Source organism: Abramis brama, assembly GCF_963993115.1.
Source record: "Abramis brama genome assembly, chromosome: 18".
Classification (NCBI taxonomy): Eukaryota; Metazoa; Chordata; class Actinopteri; order Cypriniformes; family Leuciscidae; genus Abramis; species Abramis brama.
In genome coordinates, this window is record NC_139980.1 from 33,489,713 (window position 1) to 33,510,227 (window position 20,515).

At 37.5% G+C, this 20,515-nt stretch overlaps 2 protein-coding genes across 2 annotated transcripts in view; one reads left to right on the forward strand and one right to left on the reverse strand.

Annotated features, from left to right (window-relative positions):
* rbm25b (RNA binding motif protein 25b) overlaps window positions 1–10,050 on the reverse strand; it is a 33,914-nt gene extending 23,864 nt beyond the window's left edge. Inside the window, exons 1-7 of the mRNA XM_084090852.1 lie at window positions 9,929–10,050; window positions 8,622–8,745; window positions 6,681–6,730; window positions 5,240–5,410; window positions 4,072–4,129; window positions 3,787–3,953; window positions 115–300 (exon numbers count right to left, since the gene is read on the reverse strand). Coding sequence (XP_083946978.1) covers window positions 115–300; window positions 3,787–3,953; window positions 4,072–4,129; window positions 5,240–5,410; window positions 6,681–6,730; window positions 8,622–8,727 — 738 coding nt within the window. The 5' untranslated portion in view covers window positions 8,728–8,745; window positions 9,929–10,050. The remainder of the gene's footprint in view (window positions 1–114; window positions 301–3,786; window positions 3,954–4,071; window positions 4,130–5,239; window positions 5,411–6,680; window positions 6,731–8,621; window positions 8,746–9,928) is intronic.
* A 1,601-nt stretch (window positions 10,051–11,651) lies between these two features.
* Window positions 11,652–19,162, forward strand: hsp90ab1 (heat shock protein 90, alpha (cytosolic), class B member 1). Its single transcript, XM_084090842.1, has 12 exons — window positions 11,652–11,821; window positions 12,688–12,831; window positions 13,210–13,416; window positions 13,504–13,663; window positions 14,196–14,329; window positions 14,413–14,724; window positions 14,810–14,975; window positions 15,782–15,972; window positions 16,212–16,359; window positions 17,262–17,530; window positions 18,137–18,470; window positions 18,656–19,162. Exons 2-12 carry the CDS (start codon window positions 12,688–12,690, stop codon window positions 18,769–18,771), a joined length of 2,181 nt encoding a protein of 726 aa, XP_083946968.1. The 5' UTR covers window positions 11,652–11,821; the 3' UTR covers window positions 18,772–19,162.
* The last annotated feature ends 1,353 nt before the right edge of the window (window positions 19,163–20,515 follow it).

The following is a 20,515-nucleotide window of genomic DNA, read 5'->3' on the forward strand; positions in this document are numbered from 1 at the left end:
AGCTTTGATCACAAATATATTCATTTATATAATACATTTATATATATATATATATACAAATGTCTTTTAAAAACCATTACAGAGAAGGACCAGCCAAGATGAACTAAAGCCAACCTCGCCCTTCTTGTCTCTCTTCTTTTTGCGGCGACTCGACTCGTCGTCCTGTGATGGAGCGTTGAGCTCGTTTGAATACTCCCGGATCAGGCCGTCAATGGCACCTTTGACAATTTGGTCCCGCTTCTTAGTTTCTTCATCCAGAACCTCCTCTTCCTCGTCGCCAGCATCCTCTGCCTTGCCATTCTGCCAGACACACACAGAAGATCATAACTCAGAATCTTTTTGTAGCAGAACGCATCTGACATTAGCTATGTTTCCATCTAAAGTTGCGAATTTAACTTATGCGCAAAATGGGAATATTATCGCATAAAACGTTTGCGAATAAAACAGCGTTTCCATACGATTAGTCGAAGAGAACAAAATTGCCACTTTCGGATAAACAAGTGCTAAATATCACAGAGAAAAGTAGGAGAAGCTACTGTATCCACCTTATTCCTACGCCAAATTATGGGTGTAACTTCCACTGTAAGCTGTAAACAATCAGTGAAAGGCTCGCTGTAGGAACGCAATACGTTAAAAAAGTGTCACAATGAGATGACATTATTCTACTCACCATTCAACCATCGAACATTAAAAGAAAATTTAAAAGTGTTAAAGCATCAACAAGGTACTTCAACAGACCAAATAACCCCAAAAACGTGAGTCTTTCCACAGCAACAACGGACGGGTTAAATATAACTGTAGTAATGTATATTTGTATTATGTAATTTATGTTGCCTTAATCAAAAATGTTCATTAACTTCAGCATTACGTGATACTATTTCAAAGTGATTTCCGTCATTTTGACAGATAATAAATTGCATTTACCTGTGAAAACAAACCTGGAAAGAGACGCGAGGATTTGAGGAGAATAACGAGAGATTCTTCTCCAGTCAAACTGACGGATCAGCTTTATTTGTAGGGCAACTTTATGATTTGAAATGATTCGTTTCAGCCTTTTTGAATGGAAGTTCCCCAAACCGGAAGTGCCACCCATAATTCAAAACACAGTTTTGAAATCTTGAAAATCTTCGTCAGGAATAAGGTGGATATTACTTGATTACTTGCATCTCAGATCGTGCAGACGAAATGCAATAAACACATTTCGGAGGCGGATGCCTGATGTTTGGGAACGCAGTCGTGTAAGACAGTACTGGGAGAGAATTATACTGAACCACTTTGATGACAGACTTTGCTCAGGCATTTCAGAACCACCAAAACAGCATTTCAGATGCTATGCAACGAGATCGGCCCGCTCTTTAAGCCCAATTTATACTTCTGCGTCGAACTTACGTACCCTGACGTGCACCTCTCCAAAAATGTAACAACGCATCAACTCTACGCGGACGCAAGCGCTGTGATTGGTCTGCTAGCAGTGGCGGATTTAGCAAATTGGGGGCCCAAGGCGAAGGTATGTATGGGACCCCCATCCGATCTTTAAAGGTGCAATGTGTCATATTTCTGAGGATCTATTGACAGAAATGCAATATAAGATCCATAACTATGTTTTCAGTGGTGTATAAAGACCTTACTTAATGAACCGTTATTTTCTTATTACCTTAGAATTAGTCATTTATGTCTACATAACCGCGGGAACCCCCTTCTATGAAGATCGACATATTGTGACGTCTAAAAATCACACACTGCACCTTTAAAAGAGAGCGAAATCTTTTTTTTACAGACTGAATGGTGAATAGGCAGGTAAAGGTTGGAGAGGAGAAATAAAACTTCCCTTTTAAACCTTGCATACACTTATTCACTCCTAAACAGAAACGTTACAATGTTTACATGGTACAATTTCTGGTAAGCTCTGTTTTTTTTTGTTTTTTTTGCTTGACAAATTTCACCATTTCGATTCAATTCTTGTGATTTGATTCAATATTGACTCATTTGGATACATATTAGGTACACAAGATAGGCGTTAATTTTTCTCAAGAAAAAAAACGGCACATAATGCTGTGAACATACAGAGAGCCATATCAGCTGGTATTATTTAAGGTTAAAAATAACTAAAATTAAACAATGCGTTTTTATTATAATTAAATTATAAGTAAACAATAGCCTATATTAAATAAATAATATAGTACACATATTTAGCTAAATACTCTATATCTTATTTTTTTAGTCAACTAACATGCTATAGCCTATATTATGGTAATTAAATGTCTTTACTGAGGTAACGTTAGGCTAAATGTTATGTGACGATTGTTCTCCAGCTGTTTTACCTCTTTCCGCGGTTGAAAAACACTGATTGGTCGATATTATGAATAAGGAATAGGCCTATACATTTTGGTAAGTTATTACCGAAGATGATCAGTTCACATGCCTCTAGGGATCGGTCACGTCACATTACAAGCTCCAAACGGTAGCCTATTTATTGTTTGAATTCGTAATAGAATTGACAGAATCTGAGAGCTGAGATTTTTCATATCATAAGTAATTTAAACTGCTCTGTTTTGTCTGTCGGTCTCCATGTCCTCTTTGCTTCACGATTTTTCTGTGCGTTGGACGTTTGTTGTTCCTAGCCATAAAAAAGTTTGTCATCTATGGCAGCTTTCCCAAATACTTACAGTATCCGAGTCTTTTTTTTCTTTTATTTGAGAAGCTTGGGTAACTTCGAAACTTTTCATTTTCACGTTTAGACTCATCTTGCGTCCTGTATCGTTAGCGTTGTTGTCATTGTCAACGGGCATCACAAAAAAGTTTGTTACCTTATTCGGCAATTTTTCCTCCTTTTTTCAGCACCGCTTGGGTAGCTTCGCTTCATTTTTACTAACTTACTCTGTACACTCTGTCAATCACATCTTTTTCTCTGTCAGTTTTTTGTCGCAATACAGCCTTGTCACTTTCGCAGATGCGTGAGATAATGGAATAGTCCAATGTAGTGAGGTGGGGGGCCCCCTCCTTTCTGCGACTAATGATTTTATGCCATTTTTCGCAAATGGAGATTTAGAAATATAATTTGCGAAAATTAATTAAAAAAATAAAAAAAAATAAAAAAACCTTAAGCATAAGTTAATGGGGCATTTTGGGGGCCCCTAGGTAGCTTGGGGCCCAAGGCAATTGCCGACCTTTGCCTAATGGTAAAGTCCGCCCCTGTCTGCTAGGACCGCTCCCTCGGGTTTCACATGCTCCCTCTGCGCGCGTGAACGCGGACAACGACGCAGAAGTATAAATGAAAACCAACGCGTTGCCTACAGCGTAGAGGCTCTGGCGTAGGTCCGACGCAGAAGTATAAATTGGCCTTTAGTCCAGTTATGCCGTCCCATCGCAAAGTCATGTGACTTTTTTGATGCACATTGAGGAATTTATTGGGTAAATTTATTCGGTTTCCTTCGTAGTTCATGCACATGTTTTCTTACCGGAGAAAACATTTATCCAACTTAAACGAGCGCATACGTTTTTGAATTTATCCACATCTTGGGATTTCCATCCAATGTCTTTTATGCAATATCCAGAATTGCGCATAAAAATAGGTAACAAAATTTTGAAAAATAAACAAAAAATATGACGTTAAAAAAAATACAACTGCATTTTCACAATTGTGGATACCAGTTGCAAAATCTAATATGCATTTGAAGACACAAATACTCTTCTCATACAAATAAGTAAACACTGTTTAAGTAATTAAGTAAACAGCACTTTTTTAAGTTTAGTATCGGCTGGATATCAAACTGGTCTCATACTAACTCCATTTTCACTGGCGGTCTTCTTCTTCGCTTTCCACTCGTCCAGTTGTGCTTTGGTTTTGGCATCGACTTTGACCAGAAGTTTCTTTTCTCCAACCTGCAACTCATGTAGCAGCCGTAGAGCTCGTAGAGTAGACTCAGGCTCTTTGTACTCACAGAAACCAAACGCTGAACGCAAATGAACAAAACATATCTGTGAGCAGCCAGTCTGACATATTCACAACATTCACAGTCAGGCAGTGCAACAAACTGAGCTTAAATGAAGTGTGTTAAAAACATATTTTACCTTGGAGTTTCCCTGAGGCACCTTGAACTCGTTTCCAGCTCAACACCAAACCACATTTCTGAAACACAATTGGCTATCGTCAATATCAAACTCTTAAACCAAGAACTATTTCACTTTAGATTAAAACTCAAATTATTATCAAGTGGAACTATTTCATGATATCTGGTGCAAAGTCCTCTACATCGCTGAATGACCAGGGGTCTCCAACACGTCGCTCACGACGTTCACATATCGCGTCTTTTGCGCGCTCCGTAACAACATTGAAAGCTCAGTCAACATGAAGGATGGGGGTGCACCCAAACACTACGGGTGTTTTTCTCTTCTCCGTAAATAAATCTTGCAAGCAAGACAGCAAGCGTTTCTCGGTGGTGGAAATCCATTAGCCACTAAAAAGTGCATGGTTGCATAGCAACGACAGACGCCACTGGAAAATCGGACCGAATTTTACTATTAATAATAAAAGATAAGCTAATGTGCAATGTAAATGTCAGCCATTTATCTTTTTTGACTCGTTCTTTTTATAAAAATGATTTAAAGGCTGAAATATGTGAGGTTTATCTTTTTATACATTTTTTTTTTTTTAAAAACTTTATTTGAACTTGATAACATGTTGCAAGTCACTCCTTTAAAATCTGGCCATCATTTTTAATGTTATTATTTTAATGTTTATGTAAACAAAAAATGCATATTGATGCAAATTTTACTTGTTATTTGCTGGTTTTCAACATAAAACTTGGTGAATTGATTTAATTGTGTAGTTATTAGTACTTTTTGAACAGGATTCTGTGATAACCGTGATCATTTTGGTCACTATAATCATGAAATTAAATGTTCATGCCATTTCATCTCTAGTTATCATGCAACTATAATTATGTGTTTTTACAGTATAATATGCAAAGTACAATTTTTTTTTTTAAATCTCTGATTCTGTTCTTTTCTCTGACATTTAAGGGTGACATATATAGGCCTACAAAAACTATTTTAGGTCTAAAGCAGTTTGGATAGTTGTTAATATGAGAGTTATGAGACATTATTTAAGAGATTTAAGTATTGTATTAGATGAGTAGCTCTCGGCCACTTTCATTTTTAAAAAGCAGCTCTCAAATGAACAAAGGTTGGAGACCCCTGCATTAGACTGTATTGTTATTCAGGATGTGGTCATACTTACGGCCAGCAGTTGTCTGATGAGCATGTCAGAGGCTTTCTCCGAGATGTTCCCTACAAACACGGTGGTTGTGGGACCGTTGTTGTCATCGTCGTCTTTTGCCCGAGCAGCCATGCTTTCCTTCCTGGGAGCAGCAACTTTACTAACCACAGACATCGTCGTGGGCAAAAGAACCTGATACATCACATCACAATTAATACTGTAGCCATGTGACAAAAAAAGTGCTTGTGACTTATATAAAAATGGCATGTTGAAATACTGATTCAAAAGTTCATTACTCAAGAAATGCATGGAAGCATTTCAATGGCATATTTTGTGCATTAAAATGTTTCTGTACAAACATATCGTCGCTGTGCGTCGGAAACCTTGTATGTCCAAAACCGCTTTGATTTTTTTGGAATCAAAACCTGGACTTTTCAAATAATTAAACACCGTGTGTATGTGGTTAGACACTTGCATGTGTCATTAATTAATAACATAAAAGCCAAAATCAAGCTTAAATAAGAGTAACGAGGTTTTTGACCAGCAAAATTTCTGAGAATTTCGGACATAGTAGTTTTGTCTGTCATTTGAACAGCCACATCTGAGGAATTACATTTATCAACTTAGGGGTTATAAAGTTAATTGTAGCCATGTGGGCGCTCAGTGTTTTCTGTCACATGGCCAAAATCTCACGTTATAAAAGATCAAGTGCTTTGAACAGACTATTTAAGACAGTATTGGCTATGACTCGACTACAAATGCTAGACTAAGACACTCTTCAAATACATAACACATTAGCCTATGTATATATATATATATATTGTGTTTCTTGAGTAAAGAAAACACTGTACATATTCAAACAACCAGCTCTTTATTTACCGTTGAATTGCAAACAAGCAGAGACGGTCCAAACTGCGTCCGCCACTTCATTCAAGATTCAAGAAGCGGGTGGAGTTTGAGTGACAGTTTGAGGATCCAATGGAGATACAAGGTTTAGTCACAAGCTCTTTTTAACACTTTTCATGTGTTAAATATTTGCAAAACCCACAGACAGACATAAAGGATGACCAATAGTAATGATTTATTTATATATATATATAAATAAATAAAAAATTTAAAACGAAATATGGATACGAAGTTTCTGGCCGACAGCGACGATACGCAAGTAAATATTGCAGTTTATTACTGTGCATTTAAATAATTTATTAAATATCATCCTTCCTTGTGTTATTTTATTGAAAACCCTGCCTCGTTTTAACTAGATTGTTAGTTCTTCAGTATCAAACATTTTGAATTTAATTTAAAACATCCTTGTAAGCGCATTTCTGAACAAAATACATCAATAAATACAGATGGATGCTTCAGAAAAAAAGGGGAAATTGCTTACATTCATTTAGACTGGAAATGACTAAACACCTCATACAAATTAATCATTTGTTTCCCTATAATAAACGAATATTACCGTAGGAGCTTGAGTCATAATCCCCATGTGGACAGGAATCATGGGGGTTCCTAGGGGGAGAAAAAACAACAACAGCATCAGAAAATATTCACCCTAACTTGAAATTGTCATGTAAGTCACCTATTATAACAATGCAAACTTGATATTTAAGACGATTTAACATAAACAGTTCATCCAGCAATTAATAATAGAGTTAAGGATGTTACATTTCTCAAAAACATTTGATCAATCCATTACCAACTCAAAAGACCTCTTGATTATGAATTAATCAACTTTAACTTTATAATGACTTTGAATACACAAAGCAAGCAACACTAGGGCTGGGGCGGTTACCGCATTACCGCGGTCACATGATGCCTACCGCGGGTCTGAGCTCGTCACCGTCATCACCTCAAAAAAAAAAAAAAAAAGCATTGGCCTGCACACGTGTGCACGTTGTGTCTAATTACATTGATTCTAATGACATGGATTTAGGGATGCACCGATCCACATTTTTTCACTTCCGATCCGATCCCGATACCTGAATTTGGATATCGGCCGATACCGATACTATTCCGATACCAGAGCTGTGTTTCTTGCTTTAATATTGTTTATTTTATATGATGCTGAAATAAACTTCTCTCAACAGGCAAGTATGATATGTACGTATGTATGCATGTATGTCCCAAAAGGCAACTTGAGGTAAATATAAGGTCAGAAAAGGAAGTAAAAAAAAACAGGAAATCCTGTTAACAGGAAAAATCCCATTCTGAAAACAAATATGCAACTGTACAGGTTTCAAATTGATTGTCATGTCAATATTTATTACATTCCCAAAATGTCAAATACTTGAGTCTTGAAATATAAGAAAAGTGCAAGTGTAAACATCTTACACACATGGTAACTCGTCTCGATGAATGCTCGATCAACATCAGCATCTTGCAAACAGACAAGCGGATTTCACCTCAAACGCGCGTCAATTTCGCTCTGGACGCGCAAATGGATTCAAAATATTCAAGCGTCCAACTAGACGCGGTAGACGCGAACTTGACGCGCTATTCGCGTTTGGTGTGAACGCACAGTAACGTGGTGCTTTTTTAAATGTTTGATTGCGTTCGTTGTGTTGTACGACGCGAGGGAGCTTCAAAGAGCTCTGAATTACGGCTTCGCAAACATTGCATTTTGCTGTCTTGCTCTGCGGTGTTTCCAGTGTGAAGTATTTTTCCACACAGAGGACGTTGTTGGCTAGTCGCAAACTGCGAAATGGATTTCCTGAGCGGGGGCGTGTCTCATAACTCTGTGTCTCATTGAGCCGCGCATCTGTTTAGGAAATCCATTCCGCAGTTTGCAGCCAGCTAGCAGACTCGCCGGCGGGAATCACTTTTGGAGTCATTTCAGCAGACAACGTTAAAGCGCAGACATGACTCATGGATATCGGATATCTCCGCAGGTTGGATCGGGAAAATCCGATACGTGAATTACGCTGGTATCGGCCCCGATACCGATACTGGATCGGATCGGCCCCATCCCTACATGGATTGTGTCTAATGACATTGTGTCTTACATAAGTTTTGTTTAGAAAACCTTGAATCCATCAAAAGATGGAGCACATCCGACCTTTCGCGAGTTGGGGAGCGCAATGTTCCATGACACATAATAACATAGGGTTGATTTAAAGCGGTTTACCGCTATACCGCGGGAATTTCTTGCTTTTCAACCGCGGTAAGAAAAAATCCATACCGTCCCAGCCCTAAGCAACACAATGCTGTAATAATCCGCAAAGCTGTCACAGTTGACACTAAATGCTCTGGACTCCCATGAAAGCTTCCATTATAATTAATTAAATAATTAATTATCCAAAGCACTTCAAGGCGTACATTTCGTGTTCCCTGTGAATTGAGCCCATGACTTCGCCATTTCTAACACAATGTGTCTACAGAAGGTCTAGTTTATCTAGATTACCGGGAGGCATCGATGGTGGAAATCCAGCAAACTGTGGTGGAGGGATTCCTGGTGGCATCGCTGGGATGCCTATTTGTGGCCGGTTGAGATGAGGAGGGAAAGACATCTTGGGCAAAACACCCACCTTAAACAGAAGAGAAACACACTTCATTTACAACTGCAAATAACAGGGGCATGTCAATGATATGCCAAAAATGTTTAGGCTCCTACGATACACACTCACTGTTCCACTTGAACATTAAAGATCTTAATTCCCCTCATATTTTTAGTATGCGACTATTTACTATTACTTAACACAGATGCATTGAATGTACAAAGGGATAGTTGACCCAAAACTGAAAATTATCCCATAATTTACCCAGCCTCAAGCCATCTTATTAACCCACTAGAGTCATATAGATTACTTTTATGATTGATGGATGGATGGATGCACTTTTTTGGGCTTCAAAATCTCAGGTACCATTTACTCCCATTATAAAGCTTGGGAGAGCCAGAATATTTTAATTATAACTCTGATTTTTGTTCGTCTGAAAGAAGTAATTCATATACATCTCGGATGGCTTGAGAGTGAGGAAATTAAGGGATAATTTTCATTTTTGTGTCAACTATTCCTTTAAGTATAAAGCTGTTAAATTGCACATTTAACAGAGTTATAGCAGATAATCAAACACCAAATCAGACAAGCTGATTTCAGGATCACTGACAGCTCTAAATCAGCCAGAAATCAACCTGAAATCAGTTGAGATGTCTGAAATCATCTAAATGAGCTGAAATCACCCTATTATAAATAAAAAGACCTCTAAACAAGCGACAATAAACCTGCAAACAACCTGAAAGTGCTGAAATCAACTTGAAATCACGTGTACAGACTGAAAATCAACATAAAATGAGTTTGAATCACTGAAATCGAGCTAAGAATAACGGAAAGAGCTGAAATCAGCGGAGTGGTCTTACATCAATTCAAAGGCCGATTTCACATTGCTATAACGTCTTCCAATGTGACTAATCATTAACGTTAGCTAAGCAAATAAACAGGTGTATGGTAGCTAACACTCTAAAGCGCGTAAATTATATTGCTTTAGTAGTATGTAATAATTTCAAGCCAATAAATCAGACCGGTTTGTCAGAAATTATCAGCGGGAATCAGTTCAGTCAGACCGGGTTAAAGCTAGCCGCGAGCTAACGTTCACAAAAAGCCTTTATTTTGACCTCTCTCAACGAATTATTCCGTTTTATCAAACTCCTGTGCGAGACAACGAAAATATGACCTCACAAAAATAACTAATAGTTTAAAAAATATTACTCACTCAAACCAAATCGATATCCACTCGCTTCACGCACGGAAAGTTCACCGGATCCGTGGTAAAAGCAACGAGTGATCGAAACTGCAGTTTCCGGTGAAATGGAATTCTGGGAAAATAACAGGCAAGTTAAAAGACCTCTGATTTAAAAAAAAATTAAATAAACAAATTAAAAGCAAATGTAAAATCAGCACAACAACAAATCTTGATCTTGTTCATTGATTTTCAGCATATTTCATCTTTTACATAGAATTTGATTCAGGATGTACTTGGTAAAAGTAATAATAATGATTGATATATTGAGACATTTTTCTTTCATTTGAACGTTTTTAAGCATTAAAATAATTAATTAAAAGAAAAACAACAATATAGCATGATATTAGTTACCATTCTTTAATTGAAATAATTTGGCTAAATTGTTCATGTTTAATATTCACCATTGCAATAATATGTATGTGTGTGTGTGTGTGTGTGTGTGTGTGTATATATATATATATATATATATATATATATATATATATATATATATATATATATATATATATATATATATATATATATATATATATATAATACATTCATACACACATTATTAGTTAAATGTAAACATTTTGTTTTATTCCCTGCTGTTATTAGCAAGTTAGCCCACATTATGTCCCTATAAATTGCTGTTCTATTATTGTTGTACTGTTTTTTTGCATATTATAACTAACCATATTCTCTACTGATTTAACAAACCATGACTTTGAAATGTCCAACTTAGCAGAAGTATTAATTAACTTCTAAGGTTTTATATTTGTATTGAATTAACTGCACATTAAATATAAACAGCACAAATGTAATGTACCAATTTAATCTCTGGTCGAATCTCGCAACACGGTCAGTATATTTCAAGGTCAAATTTACATCTGAATCAAGAAAATGAAACGTATTTTTAGGGACACTGAGATTTCATTTCTTGTAGTTGTTTTTCTCTTTTGATGTAGGGGTGAAATATAACCAGGACATTTCTTGTTCAGATTCGCCCATAAACTGCATTTGAGTGACAGGTGACGTCAACGGAGGCGGGATTTTCATGGAAAGTGCTGGAAAGAGACAAAGTACCGCTAGTCATAACGCCTGATGTTCTTCCGATGCGAAACGTAGTGCAGTCGATTATGCTTTATTATGTGCATTTCTTTTGCTACATTTTCTGACAATTTGACTATTTCATGTTTATTATGACAAACACTATTTTGAGAACGTGAGGATTGTATAAAGACCTTCCTATCAGTGAAGTAAACATTTTGCGCGCATCTCCCCAAACTGATTTTATAACCGTTCAAGTGGTCATTGTCTAACTATCTAAAATGTATTCATTTCTGTCTCCGATTTTGTAGACTATTACAAAGAGTCATACACGCATGTTTAGATTGTATTAATAATAATGCGCAAGGAAATGTAGTATAATATTATTTAATATAAACCTGCTATGTTTGTCTAAAATAGACTCGTTCCAAGGCCTGGAGACTTTCGCTATGAATCTCTAATAACGATTGCAAAATTGCAAAATTGTTTTTCTAATAATTTCTTATTTAAAATATTACAATATTATTCCAATAATTTAGAAATGATTTATATCTGATGTAGCTAGTAAAGAAACTGCATTTTTGGAAGGGAATAAATGCGATTTACACAGATAAAAGTGTCTAGTCTGTCTTTGTTAAAAGTGTGCAAGTGTCTCGCGCATGCGCAGTGTGAGACCGCGCGGAGGGATACAGTCGCACAGTCATAGGCGGAGTATAAAGAAAAGAGCCGCGCACGCGAGGTTCTCTCCTCTGCTTCCCTGAGTCTCAGTATAGGGGAGATCAGCTGTTTCTGTGGCGATTAAACCATCAAAAATCAACGAAACTAACCAAGGTAAACCCTCGATCTCAATCTAAAACGATTCCATACGATTTCAGGCATTAATTGAAACCAACAGAATTATGTTTAATCGCGTTACTCATCACTTAACGTTAACGTTATTCCATTCGCTATTTGGCCGGTATTTGTAATGATGCGGATGACGGTTTAAAACCTCTTTTCTCCGTCATTCAGACACCGCCATTCGTTATAAGACTTATTTCTTAGTCGAATAAAAAATAAAAGTATGTTAATATCGAATATAAGGTAATGTTAACTTGTTTTTTTTTATGGCTGTTTAATGAGTTGACGAGCAGGTGCAGTGGTTTAGTGTTACAAAACTGATGCTCGTGTTGTTACTGGTCATCTATTAGCTTCTTGCTAATTTCTTTGGTCGTAATTCATATCTAACGTTATATTTATCCGCCGTCACGCTGCGAACACCGATGACCCAACTGGCTGATTGGTTAATTAAAAGTCATAGTAACCTTTTCATAAAAGCTAGTCTATATGCGCTTAAAGTTATTAAAGAAGTATCACGAAAAATTGTTTATTCCGTTCATTTATAATAAGCGAGATCCATCTAAATCGGTTAAATTTCAAGGATTGCAGCAGTAAAACACGTGTTGCGCGCATTGTCCTTCTGCGCCATGTTTCTTCCGCATCCGGGCCTTCATAGGCCTGTTTTTCTTGTGTAACTGTACTATAACTGATGGAGTGAGTCACACACTTTCATTTTCTTTTTACATACCTACTTGTCCCACTTAGACATATGAACAGAAATCCCTAATAATATGCACTTATTTTGAAGTGTGTTTTATAAATTAGTTAAACCTTTTTGATGGATATAATGAAGATGTAACGACTCCGTTGTTTCTCAGATGCCCGAAGAAATGCGCCAAGATGAGGAGGCCGAGACCTTTGCCTTCCAGGCAGAGATCGCCCAGCTGATGTCTCTCATTATCAACACCTTCTACTCCAACAAAGAGATCTTCCTCAGGGAGCTCATCTCCAACGCCTCTGACGTAAGACCCATGATAGACTGTTTTACTAATATTTGGCTGACTTAAAGGGTTAGTTCACCCAAAAATGTAAATCCCATAATTTACTTCTCAAGCCATCCTAGGTACATGACTTTCTTCTTTCAGCCAAACACTTTTTATATATATATATATATATATATATATATATATATATATATATATATATATATATATATATATATTTATATATATATATATATAAAAATATAAATTTTATAGACTATATTGACTTGAGGTCAATCAATTGATTCCAACGATATAATTTCTATGTTTAATTTTTGGTGTTTTTGCATTTAGAATGATCTTTTAAGGCTATGTAGTTCCTGCTATTAATCTTTTTTTGTTTTCTCCACTCGACAGGCTCTTGACAAAATCAGATATGAAAGTTTGACAGATCCCACCAAACTGGACAGTGGCAAGGACCTGAAGATCGACATCATCCCCAATGTTCACGATCGCACTCTTACCATTATTGACACCGGTATTGGAATGACCAAAGCCGATCTCATCAATAACCTGGGTACCATCGCAAAGTCCGGGACAAAGGCCTTCATGGAGGCTCTGCAGGTGATGCATCTGCCAATGTAAGCTTGTTTTTCAATACGTCTACATTAAATTTAGTCTATAATGTTTTTGTTTTTTTAATCTTTCCAGGCTGGTGCCGATATCTCCATGATTGGGCAGTTTGGTGTAGGCTTCTACTCTGCCTACCTGGTGGCTGAAAAGGTCACAGTCATCACCAAAAACAACGATGATGAGCAGTACGCCTGGGAGTCGTCCGCTGGCGGCTCTTTCACAGTCAAGGTGGACAATGGTACGTTATCAGCTTGTCCTTGAAGACATAGTCAAACAAATGTATTCTTACACTTTCAACACTTCTCACATTATCAGTTTATTTGCTATAGTTTAGAAAATGGTAATAAAATGACAAGAACTGTTATCAAATCAGTTTTTCACTGGTTTTGTCCATCCTTCTGTTAGACCGTCTCACAAATGAATTGTTGAATCTCTGTCAGCTGTTAAATTTAACTACACAATTATATAATGCATATTTAGCTCAACAAATTACCAAGCAATGCTTCATTTTGTTCAGTCTGTGGTGTAAAAAGGTCGCATTAGCAATTAAAGAAAAAACACTTAGCAAAACAGGGTCAGGTCAAAGTGTCTGAATCATTTTTGGGTATATGTCAGTTTACTTTATTTTGCTATCCTCACTTAAGTAAATGAACTATAGTGTCCTGCACCCACTATTTAAAAAAAAAAAGTGTCTGAATAATTTTTGGTTTGACTGTACATGCCATATTAAGGGTGACCTTGATTTTCACACTCAACCTGTCGGTCTCCAGGTGAGCCTATTGGCCGTGGAACCAGAGTCATTCTTCACCTGAAAGAAGACCAGACAGAGTACGTCGAGGAGAAGAGGGTGAAGGAAGTGGTCAAGAAACACTCCCAGTTCATCGGATACCCAATCACTCTCTTCGTAAGTGGGATTATTCATGCAGACCTACTTTTCTGGTCATTGTGTTGCAAAGATTAATGGTAAAACATCAAATTTCCATGCAGGTGGAAAAGGAACGCGACAAGGAAATCAGTGACGACGAGGCAGAGGAGGAGAAGGCTGAGAAGGAAGAAAAGGAGGAAGTCGAAGGCGAAGACAAACCCAAGATTGAAGATGTTGGCTCAGATGATGAAGAGGACTCCAAAGACAAGGACAAGAAGAAGAAAAAGAAGATCAAGGAGAAGTATATCGACCAGGAGGAGCTGAACAAAACCAAACCCATCTGGACCCGTAACCCTGACGACATCTCCAACGAGGAGTACGGAGAGTTTTACAAGAGCCTGACTAATGATTGGGAAGACCACCTGGCTGTCAAGGTAACGTAATGGATTCTACAGAATAATATTCAGATTAAATGTTTGAGAATTGATGAAATGATAATCTGTACACCTTGTCCTGCAGCATTTCTCTGTGGAGGGTCAGCTGGAGTTTCGCGCTCTTCTCTTCATCCCTCGCCGTGCCCCCTTCGACCTCTTCGAGAACAAGAAAAAGAAGAATAACATCAAGCTGTACGTCAGAAGGGTCTTCATCATGGACAGCTGTGAGGAGCTCATCCCAGAGTATCTGAGTAAGTAGCTTTGCCCTTATAGAGATGGTCATTTAAATCGCCTTCATGTCATTTCAGACCCATAAAGCTTTAATCTTAGGGTTAATTTTTGAAACCTGTAGATATTTTTAATTAAACCTGAAAGATTTATCCATAGTCATTGTAATATGAATCAAGCAGTTCTTAAGAATAGATTTAATGTAGGCTTTTATTCACAAACGCATACATAGTGCATTACATATGGTAAACAAGGAAGCTTGAGCATTTGAGTTGCCATGTATACCATATGTAATGGTGATCATTGTTTAGATGTGAATAAAAGCCTAAATTGAATCTGTTAATCATATGGAGCAATCATATCTCTTCACAAGACTTGGATAAAACTGCTTGATTTAAATATGGATTCACTTTGCAATGCCTTTATGACCGTTTTGGATACAAGTTTGCTTCCTGCACTTTCAATGGATGAATGGAAACATCTCACAATTAATTTAAAAATATCTTCATTTGGGTTTCGAAGATTAAACAAAGTCTCAAGAGTGTGGAATGACATGAGGGTGAGTAAATGCAAATTTAAAATTTTGGGTGAACAATGCCTTTTTAAATTCAGCATGAAATTGCACTTTTCGGTTTCTGCTGACATGACAAAGTATGTCAAAGCTTTTTCATCCAATCCTGATGGTTTTTAAAAGTCCTGCTGGTGATCTTTTTGTACGATTACAAAAGTTGAATGTTTTGCCGCTGAACTTCGAGTCTTTACAACTGAACGTTTCAAAAGGTGTAACATCACTAAAAGTTTTTTTTTCTCCAATCATTGTCCCCTCCAGACTTCATCCGTGGTGTTGTGGACTCTGAAGATCTGCCCCTCAACATCTCCAGAGAGATGCTGCAACAGAGCAAGATTCTCAAGGTCATCCGCAAGAACATCGTCAAGAAGTGCCTGGAGCTGTTTGCTGAGCTGGCCGAGGACAAGGAAAACTACAAGAAGTTCTACGACGCTTTCTCCAAGAATCTTAAAGTAAGTTGCATCTTAGAGTCTTTGGCCTTGTTTCACAGACAGTTTAAGTAGCTTTTATAAGCATGCCTTTAGAAAAAAAACATTACTGGTGTGCATCATGAGACAAAACAATTACCTATTTTAAGTGCAAGTTGTTCGGTTAAACGACTCAAACATGCATTTTAGTCTTGTCTGTGAAACTGTTACTTCCAGTAAAGATATGATTAAAAAGCAGCATTAACATTTGTTGTGACCTCCAGCTGGGCATCCACGAGGACTCTCAGAACCGCAAGAAGTTGTCAGAACTGTTGCGTTATCAGAGCTCGCAGTCCGGCGACGAGATGACCTCCCTCACAGAATACGTCAGCCGTATGAAGGAAAACCAGAAATCCATCTACTACATCACTGGTAAGATTTCATCCGCATCAATCCTGCCTTTTAAAGTAGGACTCTATGATTGAAAAAACAAAAATAAGTGTAGTTATGAAATCACAAAGGCTGTGATTTTGATTTTAAATGTATTCGCTGCGCATTTCAGAGTAAAGCGTGGCACTGTTTGTTACGCGAGCAGCTCATTATTCAGTGTTTGACACATTTCAAAGCAGCTTAATATAGCTAATAATATATAGTAGTCAACATTTGAAGTGGATCAAAAATTCATCAAAGTTGTCCTAAGACAAGAACAGCGGGTATCGTTCAAAATTCATGTATAACTTTGAAAGGTTTTGATGCACTTCAAATGTTGACTACTGAAGTTATGTTAATATAACCCTACTAATCCCTACAGCAATGGCAGTTTGAGGCCTCGTTTACAGGTACGTTTATTTTGAAAAAGACATTTCCCTTCGTTTACACACAAACGGAGAATTCGCCTCTGAAAACGATTCTTTCTAAAAAGAAACTACGGCCAGAGTGGAGATTTTGGAAAACTTTGTTTGCATGTAAACTGAGAAAAGCTGAGTTTTAGGCAGTGACGTCACAGTATGCGACAGAATTTGCACCTGCGTCAAAAGTGCGCCCAGAAAGAGGAAGTGATTAGTTGCTATTTTTGGGATTCTTATTGGCTAACGTGGGCTTGAGCTTCTCGTTACACTGCCACCTACAGGTTTTGCATGCTCTTGACGCCATATATACACTGGTTCGTGTAACACTTTTCTGAAAACTGACAGGTGTGCTCGATGTTATTTTTGAAAACGGAGAGGGTGAAATGTCCGTTTATGAAAATAGCCGGCCACGTGTAAACGCAGCCTGAGTTGCGATCTTTTCTCCCAAATCATGCAAGGTCCATTGAACTTGTCATTCTCCTCCAGGTGAGAGCAAAGACCAGGTCGCCCACTCTGCTTTTGTGGAGCGTGTGTGCAAGAGAGGTTTCGAGGTGCTGTACATGACGGAGCCCATCGACGAGTACTGCGTCCAGCAGCTGAAGGACTTCGATGGCAAGTCTCTGGTGTCCGTCACCAAAGAGGGACTGGAGCTGCCAGAGGATGAAGACGAGAAGAAAAAGATGGAGGAAGACAAGGCCAAGTTCGAGAACCTCTGCAAGCTCATGAAGGAGATCCTGGACAAGAAAGTAGAGAAGGTATGTTTGCAAAAACGCAAGAACTGATCTCATGGTTTTAAAACACTTTCACAGTAATAAACAGGAAAGTAGCAGAACCAAACATGCAGACTTTATCAAATGAGACCAGATTCAGATTCTGCCGTAAAGCAGCTCTAAAAACAAGGTTGTCATTCAGCTCAAGAAGTGTAAAATTTAATTTTAGTCTACGTCCACTTTAATTCTTTCAAAATTGTGTTATAAACAGGATTCCTAGTCAGAGTTGCACAGATGGTGAGTTTACATAATGGACTTTTGCGCCGCTTGATGTGCTCGCATTTTGCCTGCAGACTCAAATGTGTGAATTTCCGGTTTTTGTGTGCAGATAAAAAAAGAAACTAATAAATTGACAGATGCATTTGTGTTGAGTGACTAACACTGACTATGCAACCCTGAGTATTCAACCAGAACGTGCCTTAGTACAGTAGTCAACATTTGAAGTGGATCAAAAAAAAGTTAGTCATACATTAATTTTGAACAATACCCGTTCTTGTCTTAGATCAACTTTGAACTTTTGTGATCCACTTTAAATGTTGACTACTGTAGTTTAACACCTGTATCTCATGCTGATGTCTGATGTTTCTCCAGGTCACCGTATCAAACAGGCTGGTTTCTTCCCCCTGCTGTATCGTGACCAGCACTTACGGTTGGACGGCCAACATGGAGAGGATCATGAAGGCCCAGGCCCTGAGGGACAACTCCACCATGGGCTACATGATGGCCAAGAAACACCTGGAGATCAACCCCGATCATCCCATCATGGAGACCCTGAGGCAGAAGGCTGATGCGGATAAAAACGACAAAGCCGTGAAGGATCTGGTCATCCTCCTGTTCGAGACTGCACTGCTGTCCTCTGGATTCTCATTGGACGATCCTCAGACACACTCAAACCGCATCTACAGAATGATCAAGCTGGGATTAGGTACGTTCAACTCGCATTTGTTTTCGTCTTGCTGTGTTTGGGTGAATGCAGCAAAAAGTTGTCCTAAAACTAGAATGGGTATTGTTCAAAATCCATGTATAACTTTAATTCACTTTTTTTAATCCACTTCAAATGTTGTCTACTGTATAATGAAGTTTTGTAACGAACCTTCTTGTCTTGTTTAGGTATTGATGAAGACGAAGACGTTCCCGTGGAAGAGCCAACCTCCGCTCCCGCTCCTGAAGAAATCCCACCTCTGGAAGGAGACGATGACGCCTCTCGCATGGAGGAAGTCGATTAAAATCCATTCGTCTGTAATTCCCCCGTCACTTTTTTCCGTAGTCATTCCGTAACATCTTATCGTTCCCTTTGGCCTGTAGAAGGTTAATCTGATTCTCCGTAATGATTCCTTAAAGTATCAAAATGTGTAACTAAAGCATACTGTCCACTTTTGCTCAGTTTTGAGCCGTCATGTACTTTTGTTTTTTTTACATATGTTCATGGATCAATGGGTTGCTGCAGTATTGTCTGAGCACAATAAGCACTGTGTTTCACTGATACTGAGTCCGCTGGCTGTGCTGGATTGAATCAAGCATGATTTCATTCTGCATGGAAGGGGAAAGACCTTTTGCCTGAGTACAGGCATGTATTGTCTTGGTTTTCAGAAATTAAAACACAAGGTGAAACCTGAATTTTGGTGTCTTATTGTTTATTTTATTTTGGATTAAGCTTTATCCTTTAAAAAAAATGGGAAGTCTTTAAATGTATCCAAGTTCAGTTCACAAATGGCTATTCTGTTAAGAAATAAAAATGTTAATGTATCAAATTGGATCCATCAGGCTTTTGAGAGGTTTATTTGTTCATCTCTCCATGCTTTTAAAACTACAGAGCTTTGATCATGAAACGGCATTTAAATATCTTACCGAGACATTGGCAGCTGAAGAGTGACGACTGATGTTTATATGCATTTTATGCAAGTACTGGTAGTCTGTTATACGGTTATAAAAATCTCATTAACAAGCATCAGAATTTTATCTTTTTGGCTCCATTTGAGCCTCTGAATAAAACCAAGGTGTTTGTTCTTCCAGCTTGATGTTCTCACTCTCATACCATGGCCTGGTTTCACCAATGGGGCTTAAATTAAGCCAAGCTTAGGCTTTAGTTAAAATGGGACATTAAAGTAGCTTTTATAAATGTGCCTTAGAAAAAAAAAAAACTACTGGTGTGCATCATGACAATAACACTGACATTAAGCTTAAGCCTCGTCTGTGAAACGAAGCATAAAAGCATGTCAAATATGATGCCAAGCGAAATGCATATGCAAACAGTTCCATTTAAAATATATAAATATATATATTAATAAAATATATTTTTCTGACTCATTTCATGTCAGGCTTTACAGGATTAATACATTAGCAAAAATTAACTAGGAATGATGAGTATATTCTTATAGCCAGTGTTGGGAACATTACTTTTAAAAGTATTGCATTATTCCTAATGCTTGGTATTAACTGATTACATTTTGTAATGTAATTATTTAACTTTTCATTAAACTCAGTAAGTTTGAACTGGGTTCCATCATGAACCCCAGTTTGGGAAACCCATAAATTAATATTTAATGCACTTCATGTTGTTCATAAAGAATGGAATATATTTTCTCTGTATTTTTATATCAATATGGTACATGAGTATCCTATCGTACAAGTTGGTCAAAAGTCTCGGGTTATATTACCTTAAATGTGTAGTGATGTGGATTACGTTACTAACTACAATTTTTATCACATAATTTGGAATCAGTAACCAATTATAATTTTTGTAAGTAATCTACCCAGCACTGGTTACTCTCTTAGAAGTAAAAAATATATAATTCTGTAAGTCATAATAATGAGAAACGTTCTCATAATTATGACTTAGTATCTCATTATATTGAGAAAGTTTCTAGTAATGAGAAAGTTTCTCGTAATTATGACTTAAAATCTCGTAATAATGAGAAACTTTCTCGTAAATATGACTTAAAATCTCATAATGAGAAACTTTCTTGTAAT

Coding starts and splice junctions, on each gene's coding strand:
- hsp90ab1 (XM_084090842.1), top strand. CDS start 12,688: ATGCCCGAAGAAATGCGCCAAGATGAGGAGGCCGAGACCTTTGCCTTC. Junction 13,417..13,503: donor CCTTCATGGAGGCTCTGCAG/GTGATGCATCTG, acceptor TAATCTTTCCAG/GCTGGTGCCGATATCTCCAT. Junction 14,330..14,412: donor GATACCCAATCACTCTCTTC/GTAAGTGGGATT, acceptor ATTTCCATGCAG/GTGGAAAAGGAACGCGACAA.